We start from the raw sequence: 24,631 nt of genomic DNA, 5'->3' as shown, positions 1-24,631 counted from the left end.
TCAGTCTTGGTGTTATTACAGTATTGTGAGCTTGGTGCTATCATAGTGTTGAGGGCTCGGTACTTCTACAGTGTTAAAGGTTCAATGTAATCACAGTAAGAAGGATGCCATTACAATTCGAAGTAATGGATCTATCACAGTTTGAAGGATGCCATCACAAAGGTAAGGTCTCGGGAATATGACAACAAGGAGGTCTCGCAGTAAAGGAGATATCAATGTGGAGACAATGATAAGATCTCAGTGGTGATAATGTCTCGATGTTGATAAGGTCAAAGCGGAAGAGGAGTCAAGAAGAAGAGGAGACATTCAAGAGAACTAGTGTCTTGGTCTTGGAGTGGCTAATAGGTCAAGGGTCTTGGTCTTGGTATTCGTCAATTGGAATCTCTATAAGAAGAATTTGTGTGGGTTTTCCTCTCAAAGAGTGAGAGGTTTTGGCCCTGGATGATAGCCTACATTCTGTGTCTCTTGTCTATTTATGTTCATGCATTGGTAGTTGTTTGATGAAGAAGAACACTAATAACTTAAGCAACAAGAAGATCCTAATCTAATGAAGTAAAAGACACTCACAAGCAATTACTAATTAAGAAAAATCACTTAATCTATTGATGCCCTAGATTTCTCAACACCTTTGACCATAAATATATATTCTAAATGCTTTAGAATCTTCACTATATCCAACAAATGTACCTTTCCTTCGTATAGCTTCTAGCTTGTTTCTTTTGTCCTTTGGCACATGGAAGTACATGGGGCAGCCAAAAATTTGAAGATGATCGATATTGGGCTTAACATCTATGAATACTTCCAATGAGTGATTTGACACCCTCCCGACAATCACTGTGAAGTCCCTATGCAATCATTGCGTGGGCTGTCTTGCCTCTAGAGGACTGTGTCACCCTTTCTGCTGGATCGATTTGCTGGATGAAGACTGCTGTTCAGCCATCCTAGCTCAAAACCTCGCTTCTCCAACAAAATCTCGGACTATTAATGAATACTTTGCACTGCCACTGCAAGAGCCCCTCTGGATTGCGTCAGCCCCTCCTGGGCTGCGTAGGCCTCTGCGCTGCCTCCTTGATGCTTACGCTGCCTCTCTGCTACGTACTCTTTGGCTCGGAACTTCCTTTCCGATCCAAGTCTCTGCTTCTGCCCCTCTCACTGCAACTCAGGTCACTTGTTCAATTTTTCTCAGCAAACCACGCCCCATAAAAATCAAACTGACTGATCAACTTGGTGTATCTCCAATTGACCCTCAAGCCGCTTCTTATACTTTTCCTGTTGATGAATCAACGACCGAGATTAAGTCCCTAATTGATGGCTAAGATTAAATTAGATTTGATCTTCGTCACTTCGAAGCTTCTCACCCATAATTTCATTATTACCCATTAATATTTTTATTTTCCTAAGTTTAGACTTAGGAACCCCATTAAAAATATTAATTATTTTAATAAAATACAATCTGAGTGGAATTTCACCAAACGATTGTTGGGTCTTGGAGATCTCATGTGTTCTAGCCCCTCCACAAAATTTCAGAGCTAGAGTACATCCGATGCTACCCAAAATCAACATGAGGTGGTTGATAACAATTAGAATCGGAAGTTCATGGGAATGAAATATGAGAAGAAAGAAAGGAAGAGATCATGTACTGTGCAACCGTGATAAACGCAATCAACATCCGAAAGACTAAGAAGATTTGACTAGGATATCTCCATGGAAGAATTGAAGGCTCTAATGGAGTCAGAAAAAGAAAGAGACCCATGACAATATATATATATATATATATATATATCTTTGTCAGATGTGTCAACATATATGCAGGATGTTGATGCCTACAGGAAGATGTCATGATGAAAGACCATCACAAAGGTAATTTTGATTTAAGTGTTCATTTCTTATTTTTGAACAAATATCTGGATGGGCTTATGTAGGACCGCGAAAGGAAGAACTGTGGATGTCTTCCATGAGGACCATATAGAAGGATGTAAGATCTGTTCGAAGAAGATAGCATAAAAGAAGGCAAAATGACATGAAGCAAGGCTAGATGTAGACTGATGGATCGCTTTCTGATGAAAGTAATGATGACATGACTGACTTGTGGATGAAAGTGATTGCTGGTCTGTGCCTTATGAAGAAGTCCCAAAAGACGAAGACTCCATAATGAAGAATAAATTCATGACATTGAAGGAAGGAGCTCTTCAAGCAGCTGGTTGTCTTTTCATCTCCACCTGAGGAGCTGTTGTAGGTCCCTAATTAAGAGGGAGCCTGGAAACAAGTTTCTTACTTGGAAGAAACTTGGAAATTCCTAAGCCAAGAGGGAGCTTAGGTACATTCCTTCCATAGGAATGAGTACATTCTTTTATTGGAATATATATATGTCCTCCCTAATTGAGAGGGAGAGATAGACACATCATTCTGGTCTTCACTTGGGAAGACAGAATGGAGGATTGGGTAATCATTTGGCATTTGATGCTCTTTGAGGATGAGATAGGGCATCCAAGATAAGAGTAGTCGTAGAGGACTGATATTCTTTGAGGACTGGGAATCCAAGATAAGAATAGTCCTGATGGAACACACCCTGAGAACCCGGGTGGGGTATGTTTTGGGAGAGACAATGATGAGAGTGTCTATAAATCATTGGTCTCGCCAGCATTGAGCTCAGATCTTGTGGAGAGATAGAGCTGTTAGTCAAGGCCTTGCTATGTGACAATGCTGGTTGATATGATGCTATACAAATGGGTTACCAATTTGATTCTTCTTATGAGAAATTCTTCAGATTGAGAATGACCAAGTACCATTATGAATACCTCCCTAGTTAAGAGGGAGTGTTGAAAAGTGTAACTAGGTTCGGTCTTCATAATGACATGTAATTGTGATTTTTGTAAATGATGTAAAGAAGAAAATAAAATTATTATTGTAAGGCTTGCTTCATGGGTTTCATGAGCAAGGGATTTTATTTTTAGATGGCTCCCATTGTGAGCCTTTAGGATTTGTCAAAAAGAGTCAATGTCATGTATGAAGAACCCTTCTTGGGCATGTTACAAATGTATATGAGTCTATAGAATTGTCAAGAAGCCCTCCAAGACAAGCACTAGTTACTCCTCTTCAAGTCGGCCTCAAGATAAAGTGAAGAACTCATGTCGGCTCACCTAATTTGGAGACACAACCCTTCATAAGATCATGTCGGCTAATATTCATGGGCAAGACTACTATAAATAGGCAGCTTGGCCTATTCCACAGAAGCAAGTTCGGATCTCTTTGAAATTCGGATGACAATTGTAGAGGCAAGTTCGGATAAGATTGCAGAGGCAAGTTCAGTGAAGGAGCTCGGATAAGGGTACATGATTGTAGAAATAAATTCGGTGCTATCTCACAGTCAAGGAGTTCGGTCTACCTCTGAAATTCGGATAACAATTGCATTGACAAGTATAAAGACAAGTTCGGATATCAATTGTAGTGACAAGTATTTCGGTAAAGGAACTCAGATAGGTGATCTTATCTTCGGTGCTACTACAACAAGTGTTTGCAGTGTATACAAAGTGATGAAGTCTCAGCACAGTGCCATAATTTCGGTGAAATCTCAATAAGGTCTCGGTGCTATTGTTGGGCATTGGATAATCTAGCATTCCCCGTGTGTTTCGCAACATGGCTTAACCACCTCTCATGGATCTGTTAACTCTGATGATGCGTTTGTTTACTAACACCTGCGGGTTTTGGTGTAACGACAATCGTGATTCCAACTAGTGGTATCAGAGCCAAATGTCTCGAGTTCGAATCACGCCTGACTCGTGCTGGGGGGGAGATTGTTGGGCATTGGATAATCCAACGCTCCTCATGTGTTTCGCTACATGGCTTAACCACCTCTCTTTGATCCGTTAACTCTCGTGATGTGTCTGTTTACTAACACCTACGGGTTTGGTGTAACGACAACCGTGATTCCAACAACTATCTCAAAGAAAGTTATCAGTGCCATCTCAGGAAAAAGGTCTCAGTACTAGCTCAGGAAGAAGTCTCGGTGCTACCACAAAGGATTGTGACTTCAGTTTTGGTCTCATTGCAGAAGGAGAAGTTCAATGTCATTACAAGTGAACACATGATTTGGTACAGTGACCTCAAGTGATCTCATACAATAAGAAATTTGAAGCTTAAGTGCAGTAGTAGGAAACGAGAAAGAGTAAACAAGTAAGCAGAAGAAGAACTAGTGTATTGGTCTTAGAGTGGCAAATAGATCAAGGGTCTTGGTCTTGGTATTCGTTAATTGGAATCTCTATAAGAAGAAATTGTGTGGCTTTTCCTTTCAAAGTGTGTGAGGTTTTGGCCCTGGATAATAGCCTACATTCTGTGTCTCTTGTCTATTTATGTTCATGCATTGGTAGCTATTTAATGAAGAAGAACACTAATTGTTGATTTGGGGTAGCATCTGATGTGCTCTAGCCATGAGAATTGGTGGAGAGGCTAAAGCACTTGAGATCTCCAAGACCCAAAAATGGTTTGGACAGATTCTAACCGGTTTGGGAGATATTAAAATAATTAATATTTTTAATGGAGTTCCTAAGTCTAAACTTAGGAAAAATAAAATATTAATGGGTATTAATATAAAACTGGGTTAGAATGGTCAAAAAGTCATGGATCAAGCCAAATCTAATCTTAGCCGTTGATTAGAGATTTAATCTAGGCCGTTGATGGACGAACAAGAAAAGTATAAGAGGAGGCTTGGGTGTCAGTTGGAGAACACACCGAGTTGATCAGTCATTCTATTCTCTAGAGTGGGGTTTGCTAAGAGAGATAGAATCAGCGACCTGAGTTGCAGCTGAGGGGCAGTGAATACATAGCAGAGAGGCAAAGTTAGTACCAGGGGGAGCAGCGCAGAGCCGGGAGAGGTTGACGTAGAGCTAGCCAGAGGCCACGCAGGTTGATGCAGGGCTAGCTAGAGGCCACGCAAAGGTAGCCAGGAGCTGCGCAGAGCCAGAGATGCCAGCATGTGAGACACAGAGGGCCTAGGGGCTGATGTAGAGGCTCCAGAAGCTGACGCAGAGGCCAGAGAGGTTGACGCAGGGCCTAGAGGTAGCGCTCGAGGATTTCGTGGGACAGACTGGGAGCTGGAGAGCCGGATAGGGTGACGCAGTCCCTATCAGAGTGACACAGAGCAACAGAAGCTGCATTGTTGCTGTGGGATCGTTCATTCGGTGATTTAGCCGGAATATCTGTCTTCGACTGAGAGGTACTACTACCGAGGGCATTCTCTGTTGGGTGAGCCATTTCTGGTACCCAAGTTGTATTCTGAAACTGCATAATAATAAAACCCTCTAAATAGCTGATCGGTTTTCCCGCATTGGGTTTTTCCGGGGACATTAGTCCAAAATGTCACTTGTGTGCTTGTTTACTTTCAGTTGATGATCTGTATGTGTTGATACTATAGTTGTATTTATTTTCAGTATTTACATGGTAAATAACTTGTTAAGTAACTAAACAAATAGGAAGAAATAAATCAGATAGTACAGGAAGAATTTCTAACAGGTTAAACTTAGAAATTCCAACATGGTATTAGAGCGTGGTTCCAAATCACAGGATAACTAAAGGCATCAACTGAGCAGAGCAATAGCAGCAGAAACAACTGTCCCGAGTGACAAAAGCTGTTCCTAGCAGAAAGCAGCAAGGAAGGGGTGACGCAGAGGGCCTGCGTCATCAGTTCGAGCCAGGAGGAGGATCAGTGCAGAGGCAAAGAGGAGTAGACTACGCAGTGCTTGGTCATCTTTCTCAGTCAGGAAGGATTGACGCTATGGCCAGGAGGTGCAAATTTTGCCGGTGCTGGGATTGTGCAAAGCTTAGAGGCTCAGACCTTCAGATTGCTGGGGCATAGGAGGCTATGGGTAATTTGCGAAGCGAAGCTGGTGGGGTACTGTGGTCAGAACAATGCCTAACAGGGCAAGACCAAGGAGGAGGGAGTTGCTGTTGAGGCGGATTTCTAGCCAAGAAATCTGGATTAATGGTGCAGTTGCACAAACGATCGGAGTGGGGCATCTCGACATTGGCAGAGGGGTTTCCAGAAGGGAAATCAAGACTCAGAGGGAGTCAAACCGAGAACTTCCAGACGAGAAGTTGAGAGACTCAGCAGGAGTCGATCAGAGGACTTCCAGGAGGGAAGTAGAGAGACTCAGAAGAGTCAGAACAGGAGCAGCGAAATGCCAGTGAATGAGTTGAGAGATCAAGATACACTGGACGGAGCTTCCAACTTCACGGTTTGGAAGGCCAGGATCTTGTCCATTCTAGATTGGTATTGCATTAAGCGCTTCACCTTGAAAACGATATCGATCCCAGTTGACCCTACTAAAAATGAGAAGTACGAAGAAGCAATGGCCAAGGCTAAGTGCATCATCCTTTATGTGGGTCAAGGATCATGTGGTACCACATATTGCCGAGAAGAATATGACAAATGAGATGTGGGATGCCCTGAAGAAGTTGTATCAGCATACTTCCGTGCAAAGGAAGATGTTACTTGAAAATCAGTTGCGGTCATACTAGATGCAGAGGGGAGAGCAGATAGATATCTTCCTCGGGCGATTGACGGAGATCCGGGACCAGCTGACTTCCATAGGGGCCACGCCGGATGAGGAGATGTTTGTGAGGGCCGCACTGAATGCAGTCTCAGAGGATTGGGAGGTATTTGTCCAGAGATTACTGGGCAGGTCGAGGCTTCTGGATTGGGAGGAACTGTGGGTGGCTCTTTGTCAAGAAGATATCAGACGATTGACCAAGGTGGGGAGTAGCTGTAAAGGGGTCAGAATCAAGGAGGAAGAAGAGGATGCGGCTCTAGCATCTGCGGGAAAGCAAGAGAAGCGGAAGAAGAAGGACCTCTCCAAGGTCAAGTGCTTCCATTGTGGGGAACTGGGTCACTATGCGAACCAGTGTCCTAGGAAGAAGAGCAAGGGAGAGGCTTCTGAGACCAAGGCAACGCTAGCGAAGGCGGAGAAAGAAGTCGAGACAAATGACCACTGTGCCATGAGTGCTCATGCGCCACTTGAGAGAAAGTGGGGAGACATCGAGCTGTAGTCAGACAAACTACAGGCGATGAGGGGCAGGATCCTCGAGGTACCCAACCTCTTGGATTATACCTGGCTACGGGAGCCCTGAAGAGGAGTAGCAGGACTGGCGGATGTCTGTAGAGATGGATGTGGATTGAGAGACAGAGAGTGCTACAGTGCAAGAGTCCTGCTGCTCTCTAGACCACTAGTTCGAATTTCTTAGCTAACTCCGCTCCAGAAATCGAACTGAGTGGTCTCCCTTAGTGTGTTCTCCAACTGACCCTCAAGCCTCCTCTTATACTTTTCTCGTTGGTCCTTCAACGGCCGAGATTAAATCTCTAATCAACGGCTAAGATTAGATTTGGCTTGATCCATGACTTTTGGACCCATCTAACCCAGTTTTATATTAATACCCATTAATATTTTATTTTTCCTAAGTTTAGACTTAGGAACTCCATTAAAAATATTAATTATTTTAATATCTCCCAAACCGAGTACAATCTGTCCAAGCCATTTCTGGGTCTTGGAGATATCATGTGCTTTAGTCTCCACCAATTTTCATGGCGAGAGCACATCCGATGCTACCCCAAATCAACATTTTTTGATGTAATTTTGGTTCAAAGATGGATAGCACTCGGTGTTATTTTGGTTATATGCATCCTTACATTCTATATAAATGAGAAATTTTGCTTATTTGCGTATAAATTGTTTGGATTCATATGGATGCATATGAATATATATGTTTTTCTTTAAAATTTTAATATTTTATGTGTTTTTGGTGGACCGGTGTTTTGGTCCGGTTTTTTTACCGGTTCCGGTCCGGTTCTGACTGGTTACCTTTCCGGGTGGGTCTATCAGTTTGATGACTGGTCTGGTTTTGATAACAATGCTCTGAACAATATTTCCCTTGTTCCCCAACAAAAATTTGGAACAATTTTATCAAAAAGCAAGGAACCTAGAAAAGCAACAATGAGCACTTCTTCTGTGGTACTATATTTTTTTACCATTGTTAATTGTAAATATTAAATAATAACACTTCTATTTTCGGCGAATTCTATATTTAGTGCTTATATGCAATTGAGACTTGTTTTGGAAAAATGAATTTTGAATACCATAAATATTCCTTCACTTCAACAAATTAATGGCTTAGTTGTTGAAAACATGTAGCTGGCTTATGCTTATTTAAGGTCACTGTTTCTTAAAAAATGTACGAGTTGGTTTTGGTAGAGTTTAATACAAGTTTACATTTTCATGGAAGAAGCCCTACTTCTGTTGATGAGTTAAAAAATATGGTCCTCCTCATGTTGTTATGCTTTTGGCAATCTTTGATGCATTTACCTTTCATAGGGTTGTACATATGACAAAGACCCTGTTTGCAAATATATATATATATATATATATATATATATTGGAGAGAGAGAGAAGCAGTTCTTAGTTGCAAATTGTCTACTGTATTGCTGTTACTGAATCATGGAATTCTAATATTTTTTTTCTTAACCCATCCCTTAGTATAACACGAGAGGTATTTGATATTTAATGATGGTTCTAGGCTGTTCGTAGTTGCAAAATATAATTTATTATATTTCCTCAAAATTTTCTCATCATCCATTGTAACTTTTCGTAGTTCCTCTTGTAGTTAAAAAAAAACAAATTTCCTTGATTTTGTGTTGATTATTGCACAAAAATAACAAATCCCTTTTTAATGTTCATCTTTTTACTTATCGTCTATTAATGTTTATAGAGAACTATTCATCAGGTTTAATCATTTCTTGATTATATTTTGATGAAACATAAAATGGTGATGGGTACAGATGAATCTGGTTGCATTTGTAATGTATCATATGATACAAATTGTAGGTAAGATTCTCTTACTTTGTATCCTGGATTGTTTTGTCAATGTTCATCCGTTACAATGTCAATTTTAGCTTGATTCATGGCACATGTAGTTTTGAGCTGTTGTTTAGGTTAGTAAATGACTGTTGTGCAATATATGTTAATTTTTATTTTACTTGTTCAGGGAGGTGTTCCATGTACTAATTCATGCATAATATTTAAACTGTCTCGGACAACTAATTGCTTGAAAAAATAATAAAAAGTTTGTCCAACGAGATCATCATTGCATTCAGGAAAAATATTAGTGTTTAAACAAAATCCTCTTTGCTAATCACTAAAGTTTGAAAAGCTTCAAATTATTCTTTGGGGCCAACTCTTAATGGCGATAACTTGATTCAAGAACAGAAGCATGACCTTGCTTATGCCTTTCTATGTAATTGGGAAAGCCATTGTGATCGCAAGAAAACCATCACAATTTTCCCTTTGAAATGGAAAAGAGGTTGTTAATGGTCTCAAGTGTAATAAATATAGCAGTTTATTACTGGAGTGTCCATAGAAAACGAGACAAACCCATAAGTCCGAAGACAAATATAAGAATAAATCTCGAATGATATGTGATATGAAAGATCAGTAGTCAAGAAGACATACCAAAGAGCCACCTCTATACAATTAGACACAACCCTGATCTGAGTTAATATAATTAATGTAATATAACTTATGTTCATTTCATGTCACCCTTCCTCAAGATACTTCGTCTCTGAAAAAGTTGAAGAAACGAGACTACAAGATCATGTAATGTAATTTATATTCATTACATGTCACCCTTCCTCAATATTCTTCGTCTTTGAAGAAGTTGAAGAAACGAGACTACGAGATCTTTGAATTTTAAACAATACTATCAAATTGTAGAAGGATGAATCCATTCTAGGCTGATGTTTGTGGCGCCATTTGTTGATAGGACTTTTGAGTGTAGCTTCTTGGATTGGGACTCGATCTTAAATTTGGACTCCAAGTTGTATTGTAGTTCTGATGTCTTTGTTTGGAGTAATGTTGGAGTTGGTGAGTTGAATTGTCAATACACAGATTCTTGTGATTAGGGTGATAATAAGGTATCTTTGTATTTTTCTTCTTTATGATCTTGATTTTAGGATACTCTTGATTCTTTTCAAGTTGCTTGTTTACGTAATGAACATAAAATGTGCAAATAAACATTAAATAATTATAGTAATTATAATAATAAATTAGATAAGATAAGGGGCATAATCTAGCTAAGGGACATGACCAATTATTTTCGTGATTGGTCAATGCATATAAGTATAGAGTTGCAAGGCATTATATCAGGATCAATGTCATTTCTTATTCATTATTTAACTATATATGTATTGTTTATGGATTTCAACTCTTTGTCATTATGTTGGATATTCAGTTAATGAACTATTGATCTTTATATTAGTATTGGAGCAATGCCTGATAAAGGGCTTTGACCACACTTTTTTCATACCTGTCTAATCCGACTTTTGGCCATCCTCATTTATCAAAGTTTCTCTAATTCTAGTCATTGATAAAAATTTTGCTTTTGGCCATTCAAAACAAAAAGTTTCATTAAGATCAATCCACTGCGAATAATTATGTGCATATATGTAAACAAAAAAATAGACACAAACCAATAGTCTCTGTGAAGGTGCTGATACTATTGTGTAATTGTTAATTTTTCAGGTGCCAATTTCAGATTTAATGTCTCATGCAGTTATTTTACCCTACGAAATTATTTTACCTAGTAAATGAATTTTTCTGCACTAAATAAATTATGAAAATTACGAACAGAAATTTCTCTGGATAACGACAGAAAATATTTCAGAAAAATAACCCATAAAAAATCAGATAAGAACAGCAATTATTTTAACCCTCCAATCTCTCTTCATTAAATTTTCTCAGAGAAATTACAGGCTCTCTTACCTAGGAGAATGGCCCTCTGAAAATACGCAGAAAATACAGCTAATAGAATCTGGAGAAATTGGCCCCCAGAAATTCGTCTTGCACTTTGTTGGTTGTCTTATAAAAGTTCGGCCCTCCTCAAGCTGCTTGACCTCTCCACTAGTGTAGCCCCAACCCTCTCGACTGTTAATTTTCCACTGTTCCATGCTGTTACAATAACTTTAGCCCACTTCTTTTCTTCAATTAGCAATCAATTTAATCTTCCAGTAACAAATAGTAACTGTAGATAGAACAGTAAATCCAATGGACAACAGAAGACAATCAAGAGCAATAACAAGAGACACCAAATTTGGTCAAAGACCAGGGAAAAACCCCACAAGGGAGAAAAACCTTTCAAATTCTTGTTCTTAGATTGTCATAGAATGGTTGGCAGAGAGATACAATGATCCAATTCATCAACCAAGAGTCAATGGTCAACATCTTTGACTTTACAACAAACCAATATCCGAAATCCAAGAGGAGCCCAAAAGTCAAATCTGGTCAAACTGTCAAATCTGGTCACAGTCAACAGCAGTCAACAACAGTCAAAGATGCTCTAGCCAGTCCACAAGTCAATGGTCAAACAACTTTCAAATGAGCTCGGTCAAAATATTTGGCCTTCCAAACAGGTCAAACTTCAGTCAAAACAGCCCCCAAAAACTTGGTCAACGAAGAGAGAAAGTCCATGGTCAAGCCTGCGGTCAACTGCAGTCATGGTTCCCAGAAAACCTCAATCTCTGTGCCAAAGAATGAGGCCTCAAAAAACAGTCCAAAATGCTGTCAAAGCAAGTCAAACTATGCTCAAACTCCAAGAAGTCAACGCTGATCACAAAAATTCAATGCAGAAAATAGAAGACACTTCTTTCCTTCACACGTGTGATAAGATGACCCTGAAATTTCAGATGTACGAACCAATCACGAGAGGAGAGAGAGGTGTGATCTGTGTCCAAATGAGGTGCCATTGGATTGTACTTATATGCTTCTTTGGAGACCCAATTTGACTTTAAAGTCGATCTGTACTTTTGTGCACATGTGGGTTTTCACATTAAAAATATATTTTTCCTTGACCAAATTAAATTTTTCCAAGGGAAAAAAAGGTCTTCTCTGGATGAGGAAGGCTGTCCAAAGAAGGGAATTTGTCTCTGAGTTGGCAAATTAACATCAACCTCCCCACACTTAAAGCAAAAACTCGGCCTAGAACCTCTCAGCCTCTCCTAGCTTGTGGCATACCTTGGCCTCACCATCAAGGGAATCTAGACCCTCCTCTTGTGCGCTCCTCTTGCAAAATTATGCTCATGAGAACTTCCAGCTGCACACTTTTTTGATTTCTTGAGCTTGTGAGTCTCTCACTCATCAATTCTACACTATGACTCATGCAAATTCATCAGAAAATATATGTCTAAATCTCTCTTGTGTATTTTTATATTCTTTGTTAGGTTCTCTTTATAGTTTCTCCATAGGCCAAATCCGTAGTTTCCAAAGTGTTTGAGGGCTAGGATTAAATTTTAGCTTTCTTTGATCAACAATGGAGATTAGATCCAAGTCACTTAAATAATTAACTATTTATCTTTAGAAAAACATTAGCCCAAAGTCTACATTATTCAAATAATTAATCAATGTACTTTTCCTAAATTAAAATGTAGGAAGGAGACCATATTAGTTGCTTTTCTTTAACAACCACCTAAAGAGGGCTTCTTCTCCTTTGTGCAAGACACCAACCTATGTAGAAGACCTTCGGAACCTACAAAAATCAACAATAATCAATGTGAAACTTTTGTCACAAGCACCTTCTCATTATGGATAAATGTCAATAGCATCTATCAAAAGAATTAGGAAGAAAAATACTATTGTCACAGATTGTGACTGAATCACATAGTACTAGTGTAAAAATTCCTTGAATGCAATTAACTGGAAATTATTCTCCTAAACGGTAACAATTTATTTGTCTTATGCTAATAATTAACCTCAAATAGTGAATATTTCACAATTTCATTCTTCACCAATAAAAACGTTGTGGAAATAAAAATACGAAACTGAGAAATAAATGCACACACACACAAAAATATGTCACTGTTATTTTTGGACAATTGTCCCTGTAAAAACCTTGAAGTGAAGACCAGTGCAGTAGATGAGGATTTTATTACTATGCAACAAAAACAGAGAATACAACTGCTAGCCTTTCTGGCTTAGCTCTGACAATTTATCTCAACTGGAAATATACTGGGAAAATCCTTTTCCCTCACAACAACTCTATCTCGCCTTCTCTAGGCAACTCACACTTCTATAGCAATTCACACTGCCTGACTGGGTATATGCATTATTGCCTCCAAAAAATTCCTTTTGCCCTGGAAACACCTCCAGGCAAGTCGTCTTTCCTCCCTCTGCCTCTGGAATCGATTTGCTCTCCCTGCCGGAAATAAATTCGGGCAGTAGCAACTGAATCGATGCCCCTTTTGGCAACTTGCATTGGGAATCTGGCTAACTTGCATAGCAAAATACGACCTCCTCTGCTAGATATTTCAGCCTCCTGTCCTGACCTTGGACTATTGGAAAATCTCCCAAGAATTTCTCCGGAAATTTTCACTATTGTGAACCCCACTACTGTCTCTTCTCTAGCTTCAACTTTGCCTTGCTTAATACTGCAAACTGGGTAGTCGAACTCCTCAACTCTGATCTTGTACCTACAACTAGGCACACAACTATAAAGTGGCTGGTCTCTTTGCTAGCATCGATGGGATGGAACATCCATCAAATGGATGTCAAGATAGCATTCCTGAATGGAACTATTGACGAAGAAGTCTATATAGAACAACCCTTGGGATTTGAAGTAAATGATAGAGAGACTCACGTCTGTGTGAAAATTTCATCTCTTGCAGCAACTGGAAATTATTGTTCTAACTAGGGTTGCAGGGGAGCGCACCCCCCCACCCCCCCCCCTCACTTCCCCGCTCTGAATTCGCGCTCTGTTCGGGAGCTATTTGGGAGCTAGTCGAGATCGTGCTCCCTGCAAAAAAAAACGCTCCCTGGTTTTTCGGGAGCGTTTAGTCTTTTTTGCATTTTTTTTTTTTTTTTGCAGTAATATTCCAAATGCAATTTTTTTTCAAAGAAACAAATAATTTTTGAGTGGGGCAGCCTAATGATCAAGCCTATGGCCCTAGTATTGATATGCGATTCATGGTAATGTTAAATTCTTAAAGTAAAAGTGACATTCTCCTTAATCTTCATTTTCATCCTTAAATTTTTAACATTACCATGAAATGACTTAGGATGTTTGAGAGTGGTTCCAACCTAATTGGATTTCATATGGAGAAAGTAGAATTTTAGATCTCATTCAAAATCCAACAGAATTATCAGTTTTTCAAGATTTCAGGATTGGGGGGATTGCAATGTTTCCATTGGATTTTGTTATGTATTAGGGCATGGAACTCATATTTAATCAAGAGCACCAATCCCTCTATGTACCTTGATGTTAGTGACATTGGTTGTCGAACTCCTCTATCATGACCCTCCTAAAAATGTATGCATCACTCAAATAAAAGCTTGACTTGACATGCTATGCTTTTTCTATCTTATGTGAATGCTTAGAGGGTGATATTAATGACAAATATCCCTATACAGATCAAGAGGTAATGACAACGTGTTAAAATTGGCAACTAGGGCCAAACTCCATATGGGTCACCTTATTGATGTCAACGGATATTTTTCTTGGATTCCTCTCTCCGAGAGGTGTAGGATTGATCTAAGGATCATCCGATTCCGACATAAATATATGGAGATATGAATTTATTTGTATTATTGACAAATTGTCAAGGTCGGCCAGCAAGCAAAACAAGCACTTTTACCCCCAGCTCATCCTCAACGTTGCATTTAAATAGAGGAGACCTCAAGTCATTTGAGGAGCACATCATCTCATGATCTCTCTCTCCACTTGTTTGGGTATGTCTTCTCACAAGGAGGACGTGGTGGAAAGAAAGATCTGATGCCCTAGCCGCAACAAAAGGAGCCCTAGCCACAACAAGAGTAGACCCTAGCCACAGCAAGGAGCCCTAGCCACAACAAGAGGAGGCCCTAGCCGCAGTAAGATGGAGCCCTAACTGCAGCAAGAAGGAGCCTAGAAGACATCGTGGGTATTGACAACGTTGAATAAGGCCGTTCTAGTGCATGAACCTAGGTCTGGTTTAGGTAGGGAAACCACAGTTACAAGGAGGAGAAATTCGTTGAAGACAGGTCAACGTAGGGCTAGATATGCATGCGGTAGGGTGTTGGCAAGTGCAGTCAACTAGGCCGAGTTCATAAGGAAGGTAACACTGCGGTTTGGGATTGTTTGGGCAAACATTTGTGAAGCCAAAAGCTACAACAAGTTGTTGTGCTAGGCCGCAGGCCATAGCACACAACTGGAGGATGTGTTAAGGGCTGTCATGGGTGGAAAACGCCTTTAGGTGGCAGCATGGTATGAGAGGAGGGTCTCCAATGTAAACCGCAACTCTAAAAGGACTTGTCTCTTGATTGTGTGGTGGATCTAAGGCTACAAGATGTGCCCTAACTAGAAGTGCAACAAACAATATTGCAAATATGTTGTAGCAATGTTTTATGGAGGGCTGCTAGATTGATGAACTCCTCAAGGGTATGCCACATGGACTGTTTGGAGACTGTAAAGGAAGCTTAGAGCTGCAACAAGTACCCTAACCAAAACTGCAATCAACAACGGAATAAAATTAGAGTTATGAGTTGTATTAGGGCTGATTGAGCTAACTGTTGGAGGATGAAGTTGACTGGGCTTGACCAAGCTTCTTAGAAGAAGATTTCCATCATGTTTGATCAGCATAGACATTTCTGGTCTCGGCTTTATTTCTGCTGTCATAAATTATCAGAATTGTATATTTGTTCTATCTCTCTCTCTCTGCTGAACTAAGTCACAGGACACATCCCTCAGGGTCACGTGTCCCGTATTTCACGTATTGGACACGAAATACGACCTAAAACATGTCCACAATGTTCTTTATCGTGTCCTCCAATCGTGACACACGTTTTCGATGTGGCAAAAACGTGCCCTAACATTTTTTCCCCTGAGGACATGTGTCCCACAAAAAGTCACTCATAAAGCCCGCGCATGGTTCATTTTTTTGGTTTTTTCTATCATGTTTCGCTGTTGAATCTCGCTGGAGTCATTACTGTGTTGGAACTTGGTCATTGTTTGCTCGTTGGAGTCGTTGTTGTGTTGTGTCGGAAGTTCCTTTAGCGATTCCCAACTGTCAACTTCACCTCGACCTGGGTCCTAGATAATAACGTTCATGGTTTGGAGCTCGTGGTTTGGGGCTTAAATTTCTTGTTTTTTGTTAGGTCTATATACTACTAGTTTAACCCCTTATTGTTATTAGTGCAACCCCCTTATTATATTGTTGTGCCCATATTATTGTGCCCCATAGAAGCCCACTATTGTTATTGTTGTGCCCTTACATTATTATTGTTATGTCGGCTCTGACTGTATTATGACCCCTTAGACTCCTATATATAGAAAGGAGGTCTTGTCATTTGTATCATCCAAGAATTATTCATTTGTGTAATGTAAAGGAGGTTGCCTCCTCGAAGAGGCTGATTTCTAAGGCATTGATATTTCTTTTCTATCTTTTTGTGCGCTGGTTTCATAACATTTTTGAGCGTGTGGGGGCCAGCTCAACATTTTCTTGTATTCCATACACCCATACCTATATAATTTGTATCAATGTATCCAAGAACCTTTTCATGTTTCAGCTGCCATTCACGATTTTTAACTTTTAAAATAGCTTTGTTCATGCTCTCTATAGCTCCGATTCATTTGCTTGTTCTCTAAATATCCATCCACAAACATTTCCCACGTTTTGAAATTTGGTTTTCCTCCTTTTTCTAAAACATGTTCAAGAAATACTCTGTGGTCTGCCTTTTCAATCATTCCTTTTGTGATATAGGCATCAATTAGTACATTGGGCACTTTGATATCATAACTTAGGCCATCAAATTCCCACTCTTCAAAACATTTTTCGACTCCCTGCATATCTCCAAGTTTGGCCAATGAAGAAAGCATGCATATATAGCCATTGTATTGTTTTAATTGCAAATTTCAATGGCTACAATGTTGACTTGAATATATAGGGCTCTACCTAGTTGAGTCTATCTTGCAATTGCCCACATTTTCCAAGATGTGCAACTTGAGTAAGTCAGATTCATATACTAGTCAACAAGAGAGCTAGAACTGCCGAGAAAGAAAATATCAGTGTTTGATGTCATATGTGCAATACACAGAATGCCCTTGTTGAGATCCTCGATTTGGTTCTCAATCTGTTTAATAAGTTAACAACATGAACATTGAACTGTGAGCAATGAACATCATTGGTGTAGTAAATTAATAAACTAATCCTATATTTCAATAACTTAATATGGATCAGGAACTATATTTCAGTATTATATATATATATATATATAGATATATATATATAACATGTCCCTCGTGTCCTGTTTCCGGGGTCTCTGTGTCTCGTGTCGAATACTCGTATTTACGTGTCCTTTGTGTCTCGTGTCCTCGTGTCATATGACTTAGCTGCTGAACTATTGAAGAATATAAGAAGAATTGATCAAGGGTTTCCCCACATTGGGGTTTGTCCTTGGCTGGTGCCACATCTTGTGTTCTCTTGTCTTGGCTTGTCTTCGACTGTTTATGTTTATGTTCTATCTGCATTTTACTATCATGATGATGTGATTGCTAATCTAGATATTGATATTGGGTTGATAAGAAAATTGAAGTAAATTGCTCTCAAGCATAGAACATACCAAAATTTAACATGTTTTTGTTGACATAAATATGAAAAATAAAAAAAAAATAAAAAATATATATTATATAAAAAACGCTCCTGGAATCGCTCCCAAACCAGGGGCTTCTGAAAATGTCGTTCCCGCTCCTGCTTCCGCTCCCTGTTTTTGCTCCCAAGTAACCTTGGTTCTAACTGTAAATTTAATTATGCAGTTTATTTGCTACGACAACAACGAATAAAATCACAACTGCAATTTTCACCATAAAAATATTGCGGAAAATAAAAATACTAGAAACTAAGAAATTCTAGCACACACAAGAATTTTAACACACTTATTTTTGGACATTTTTCCTCGGAAAAATCTAATGGGGGAAAACCGGTGTAGCATATGAGGTTTTATTATTATTCTTCAGCGATAAATCCGAGTACAATAATGTTGAAATTTCTAAGTCTATCTGTAATAAATATAATCTGTATTCTTCTGGTTTATTTCTTCTACTTGTTAAATTCGAACAAGTTATTTAAGACATATAAATAATGAAATAAACACAATACAGTCTCAACATCTACAGATCATCAACTGAAAGAAAACAAACACACAAGTGACACTGATATTTTTGAACAAATGTCCCCGGAAAAACCCAATGCGGGAAAACCGGTGCAACTATTCGGAGGGTTTATTATTATGCAGTATTTCCTTGAGTACAACTGGGTGCCAAACTGGCTCACCCGACAGATAAAAATAACTGGCAACAATACCTCTATTTGGAAACAGGTATTCAAAAAACCTGCCCCACGAAACCCTCTCTAGTGACTCTGAAGCTCTACGCTGGCCCTTTTGGCCTCTGTGTCAGCCCCAAACCCCTTTGCATTAGCCCTCTGAGGCACTGTGCAGACTCTGGGACCCTCTGTGTCACTCCAGCTGCTCTTTACGTGGATGACGCAGTCCCTTTGGCCTCTGCGCTGTCTCTGCTGAGCTCTGCGTGGCCTGAACTGGCTGCTGCTTCTCCCTCTTTGCCTTTACGCTGGTCTCTTGGCACTGTCTCTGCTTGTCTGTTCAATACTCATTGCCCCTCGCTGCTGATCACTGATTCAATTTTTCTTAGCAACCCCGCTCTAGTAAATCGAATCACTAATCACTCTGGTGTGTTTTCCAACTGACCCTCAAGCCTCCTATTATACTTTTCCTGTTGGTCCTTCAATGGTTGAGATTAAATCTCTAATCAACGACGAAGATTAGATTTGGCTTGATCCATGACTTTTGGAACTTTCTAACCCAGTTTTATATTAATACCCATTAATATTTTATTTTTCTTAAGTTTAGATTTAGGAACTCCATTAAAAATATTAATTATTTTAATATCACCCAAACCAAGTACAATTTGTCCAAACCATTTCTGAGTCTTGGAGATCTCATGTGCTTTAGCTTCCCCACCAATTTTAATGGCTAGAGCACATTCGATGCTACCCCAAATCAACACTCCCTCTTGGCGAGGACTGTGCTCTAGTAATACTCCTTACTGAGCATCACTCTAATTATCTGGCACCGGTACCTGTGCTGATGCTAGGCCTCCCTGCCCAAAATCCTCTGCACTGCTACATCCTGTACTGCTGCCCATTGCCTTGCCACTGCCACTGTTGCATCCGTACGACAGCTCCCTTTGCATTCGTGCTGTTGCTGGTCCATCCTCTCAACACTGCATCTGCACTACATCCCCTCTCGTCAAGCTGCATCATGCTACTGCATACTGCTACTGCATTGCAACTCAGTTACTGAGAAGTAAGTAACTGATCCACCCAACTTCTGACATCCCTGTCAGGGTATAAGGAGTTAGGGCTCGAACTGGTTGAACCTTTGCAAGACCAGCCTCGCAAACCCTGACTGCCTTCCATGGTGGAAAAAAAGAAAGACAAGGGGGCAGGAGATTCTTTCAAAGTATTGCTCAAGGAAGCCCTTGAGCGAAAGAGGAACGCGATCATGGATAACTTTTCCCAGATCCTTCGACGGCTACCCACAGGCCACACATCTTCATCAGCCAGCCACTCTGGAGGTGCCACTCCTTTTAAGGTACAAGTGAACTTTGACATTCCCATATTTGAAGGCTAGATAGAGTAGACACCGTATATAGATGGTTAAATCTGTTGGAAGGATAATTTTCGGTTCATGACTTTTCCAATTGGGAAAAGATTACTTTTACACTCCTCAAAGCCACTCCACATGTCAAGGACTAGTGGGAAACCTGTTGTGAACAAAAGGACGAGAGGAAATCATCACTGTTTTCATCTGCACCCACTTGGAATTCTTTCCGAGACGCAATCAAGGAACAATATTACCCTGTCGAGAGCTATGAAGATAAATACATAAAGTGTGGACCATGCTGCGATAGGGAAGGGACCAAGATGTGCCGGAGTTCAAAATGTTTTCCATACGCTTCACACGAAGCTAGGTATCAAGGATTCTGAGTGACATTTGGTACTCAAGTACCACGACTGTCTACACAAGTACATCTAGGACGATATGGAGTTCCTGGATATCTCCTCGCTTGGCGCCGCCTATTGATATGCTATCAAGATCAAGCAGAAATTTAAACAGAAGAAGCGACACTTTGGATCTGTGAATCCGAAGCAAGGGAAAGGCACCCCCAAACCGTAGAACAGAGGACAAAGCCAAGGTGGGACGACCCAAGACAACCCTCCGAAGCCGTAAGCAAAGAACAACACCACCAAGGCAAAGAAGGACACAAAGAAATGGTGTGAGTTCCATAAGAGCCCCACTCAAACACAAGTGAGTATTGAGCCAAGTAGTCACTAGTGGCCGAGCTGAAGGCTTCCGAATCAGATGTATGTTCTGACTCTGGGTCAGAAACCAACAAGGGGAATTACAAAGGGAAGCAGATTATCAATGCGGATCCTAGTTCCGTGTTGCCACCACAAAGATCTAGAAGGATGAACCTGAAGATCTAAATGAGGGGGAGCGACTCTTCCACTCACAAATGTGGGTGAAGGGTTCTCCGCTGCAGTTCATTGTCGACAACGGGAGCCAAAATAACCTCATTTCAATAGGGGTCGTGAAGCAGTTGGGCCTACCGACCACACCATACCCGCAACTATACACCATCGGGTGGCTTCACCAAGGGCGAGATCTCTGCGTCAGCCAATAGTGCCACCTTCCCTACAACATCATGCCCTTCACAGATGAGGTACTGTGTGATGTTGCTACTCTTGAAGCTTATGATGTATTATTAGGCCAACCATACTTGTGGAAGTGTCATGTTGTGTATGAATTTAGGCCTGGCACTGTCATTATTTCTTTGGGCAATAAGTTATACAAGATACTGTAGGTAACACTGCCTACCGCTATCTCTTTGATCTTTGTGAAGCAGTGCAGTAAGATCATTTCCCAGACCGAGGAATTTGTCTTCCTTATGATTAGTCCTAAGGGTAAGAAGAAGACTGTGGCCACATCCACAACCTCCAGACAAGACTCCTCCGCACGAAAACAACAGATGGACAAGGTCGTGGAAGAGTACAGGGACATCTTCACCTCATCCATAGGGGTACACCTACACTGTCAAGTCAAGCACTCCATCGATCTGACCCCTAGCGCACTGCTACCCAACGAGACTGATCTATTGACGCTTTGTTCTCGAGAACGATGAAATTAAGAGGTAGATTCACGAGCTGTTGCAAAAAGGGCGCATTAGGCCAAGTTCATCACCCTGTGGAAGTCCGATCGTGTGTGTTGGTACAAAAGAAAGATGGCACTTGGAGACTCTGTATTGACTATCGGGCACTAAATAAGACCGCTGTCCAGAAGAGGTTTCCAATCCCACTGATTAATGACCTTCTGCAACAGCTCAAGGGGGGGCAAATATTTTATCAATATTGATTTGAAGTTTGGGTACCACCAGGTACCAACTGAACCCTTTGATGTGTGGAAGACTTCCTTCAAATCCAAGGAGGCCCTTTTCGAATGGTTGTTCATGCCTTTCAGGTTGACGAATGCCCTCGCAACCTTCATGCGGATGATGGATGACATCTTGTGGACCTTTACCAACTTGTTTGTGGTAGTGTACTTGAACGACATCCTGATCTTCGACAGGAGTTGGGAAGAGTGTAAAAAATTTCTGAATCGAACAAGTCAGAAATCCTACTGTAGTAAACTGATTTGCATTACCTACTTGTGTTCTTCAGTTTAACTAGTTATTTTCAGAATTCTTCTGAAAATATTAATGTAAATACACTGCAGCCTACACCACTATACAGATTAAGTACTGAAAAATAAATGAGACAATCATGTAAAGGACACACTTATTTTTGGACTAAACGTCTTTGGAAAAACCCAATGCAGGAAAACCGGTGCAACAGATATGAGGGTTTTAGTATTAAGCAGATTTCTAAATACAACTAGGGTGCCAAATCTGGCTCACCCAACAGAGAATAAATCCAGTAGAAGTACCTCAATCTGGAGACAGAGGTTTTGGCTAATCTAGCAACTGGATGAACAAACCCCACAGGGGACTGTGCTATCCAAGTGACTGTGTTGTCCCCAGTGTTGGGCAATGATGGCTGCTCCAAGCTCTGTGCTGGAACTACGTCACCCTCCCAGTGAGCCTTCCCGGCTCAGAAATTCAATATGCTGAACTGCTGCTCTCTCTGCCTCATAGAAACCCCAACGCTACCTCTAAGTGATTGCGTCAACTCGTCTAACATCCATGTCACCCTTTTTGGAGCTGTGTTGTCTCTCCTGGTGCTGCTTTGCCTCTCTGCTATGTATTCTCGGCCTTGGATTGAAGTCCCTCTGCCGAACTACCCCTCTCTGCTAGAGATCTTCTCAATCAATTTCCCTCCTAAGAACTTCTCACCTCATAAAATCGATGCTAGAGATCTTCTTAATCGATTTCCCTCCTGAGAACTTCTCACCTCAGAAAATCGATTTTCTCTATCTCTCTATGTGTCTTCTCCAACTGACCCCAAGCCTCCCTTTATACTTTTCCTGTTGAGAAATCAATGGCCGTGATCTAATCTCTAATCAACGGCTAAGATTAAATTAGTCTTGATCCTCGTCTCTTAGAAGCTTCTCACCCATATTTTCATTAATACCCATTAATATTTTAGTTTTCTTATGTTTTGACTTAGGAACCCCATTAAAAATATTAATTATTTTAATAAAATACAATCTGGGTGGAATTTCTCCAAACGATTTCTGGGTCTTGGAGATCTCATGTGTTTTAGCCCCTCCACAAAATTTCGGAGCTAGAGCACATCCGATGCTACCCAAAAATCAACACTCCCTCTTAGCGAGGAATGTGCTCTAGCAATACTTCCCAGCAGAAGTATCACACTGATCCACGACATCGATCTTCTACGCTGCTGATGCTCGACCTACTGCCCCTCAACCACTGCGCTGTTGCAATCTGTATTGTTGCGCATGACACTGCCAATGTCACTGCTACATCTGTACTGCAACTCCCTTTCAATATGTTGCATCATGCTGCCCATAGCACTACGACTGCTAACTGCTGCACTGCAACTCAGTTGCTGAGAAGTAAGCAACTGAAAAGCCACCCAAAAGCTGACATGCTGGTCAATCTGGATGCCCCTTGATGTTGAAGCTACCTCTGCTGCTAATCTGTGCTAACCCTCTGATGCTACTGAGTGCTGTTGTATCTGCTCTGTGCCTCTTGCACTGCTGCAACACTCCATTGCGCTGCTTTAGAGTTTGACACTCTAGCTCTGCCACTATTGCTCCATCATCCCTCGCACCAACTGACTCCTGTCATTCTGTGATTGTCATTAAGGGCTCCTATAGCCGTATGTGATCTTGTTGATTTGGGGTAGCATCGGATGTGCTCTAGCCACGAAATTTGGTGGAGAGATTGGGGCACATGAGATCTGCAATACCCAGAAAGGGTTTGTGCAGATTCTAAACAGATCAGGAGATATTGAAATAATTAATATTTTTAATGGAGTCACTAAGTCTAAACTTACGGAAAATAAAATATTAATGTGTATTAATATGAATCTATGTTATAATTGTCCAAAAGACAAGGATCAAACCAGATTTGATCTTAGCTGTTGATTAGGGACTTAATCTCGACCGTTGATATGTCGATAGGAAAAGTATAAGAGGAGGCTTGAGGGTCACTTGGAGAATACACCAGAGTGATCAGTCATTCTATTCTCTAGAGCGGGGTTTGCTAAGAGAGATAGAATCAGTGATTGGGAGAGCAGCTGAGGGGCATTGAGTACAAAGAGACAGAGAGGCAGAGATAGTGCTGAGATAGCAGCTAGAGAGAGAGACGCAAGAGCAGCCAGTGCTCACGTAGGGCCACACAAAGGCAGCTAAGTGCTGCGCAAACCACCAGAGGGGCCAGCGTAGCTGACGCAGAGGCTCAGAGAGTTGACGTAGGGCCTCCTGGGGCTGATGCGGGCCAAGATAGGCAGACGCAGGGCCAGCGCTGGGCTAGGAGAGGCTGAGGTAGTCTAGATTGGGCAGACGCTGGTGTTTCTGGCGCAGATTGGTGCTGAGTAGTTGCTGGAAGGATTATCCGGGGTTTCAGCCAGCAGATTTGTCAGAAACCGAGAGGTATTACTGCTAAGGAAATTCTTTGTTGGGAAGGCTAGTTTCGACACCCAGATTGTACTCTGATATTGCTTAATAAGAAAATCCTCAGATAGCTGCACCAGTTTTCCTGCATTGGATTTTTTTGGGGACATTAGTCCAAAAATAAAGGTGTCGTGTGGTGTGTTTGTTCTTGTTTCTTTTAGTTGCTAATTTGTAATATGTTGAGCATGCACTAGTGTTTATTTTCAGTATTTACATTGTAAATAACTTGTTAAGGAAAATAATAATTAGGTAGGAATAAATTAGATAAAGTGCATAGAGGGTTTTTAACTAAGTAAACTTAGAAAGTTTAACATGGTATCAAAGTGTGATTGCAGATCACAGGAGGACTAAAAGACATTAGTCAAGCGGAGCAATAACAGCAAAAAACAACTATCCTGAGGTGACAGACGCTGTTT

General features: G+C 40.7%; 1 protein-coding gene across 2 annotated transcripts in view; it reads left to right on the top strand.

The window, feature by feature from the left end:
- LOC149245285 (G-protein coupled receptor) overlaps positions 1-24,631 on the top strand; it is a 278,843-nt gene that overhangs the window by 116,527 nt on the left and 137,685 nt on the right. For both annotated transcript variants that reach the window (XM_089457738.1, XM_089457737.1), the window contains exon 9: positions 8,825-8,870. In XM_089457738.1, the coding sequence (XP_089313864.1) occupies positions 8,825-8,870 (46 nt within the window). The remainder of the gene's footprint in view (positions 1-8,824; positions 8,871-24,631) is intronic.

The sequence above is a fragment of the Pinus tabuliformis genome, chromosome 7, assembly GCF_031772625.1.
Source record: "Pinus tabuliformis cultivar Carrire ecotype Pingquan chromosome 7, CPIR1, whole genome shotgun sequence".
Classification (NCBI taxonomy): Eukaryota; Viridiplantae; Streptophyta; class Pinopsida; order Pinales; family Pinaceae; genus Pinus; species Pinus tabuliformis.
Note: the sequence above shows the minus strand (reverse complement) of the source record. Positions and strands in the feature narration are given on the sequence as shown.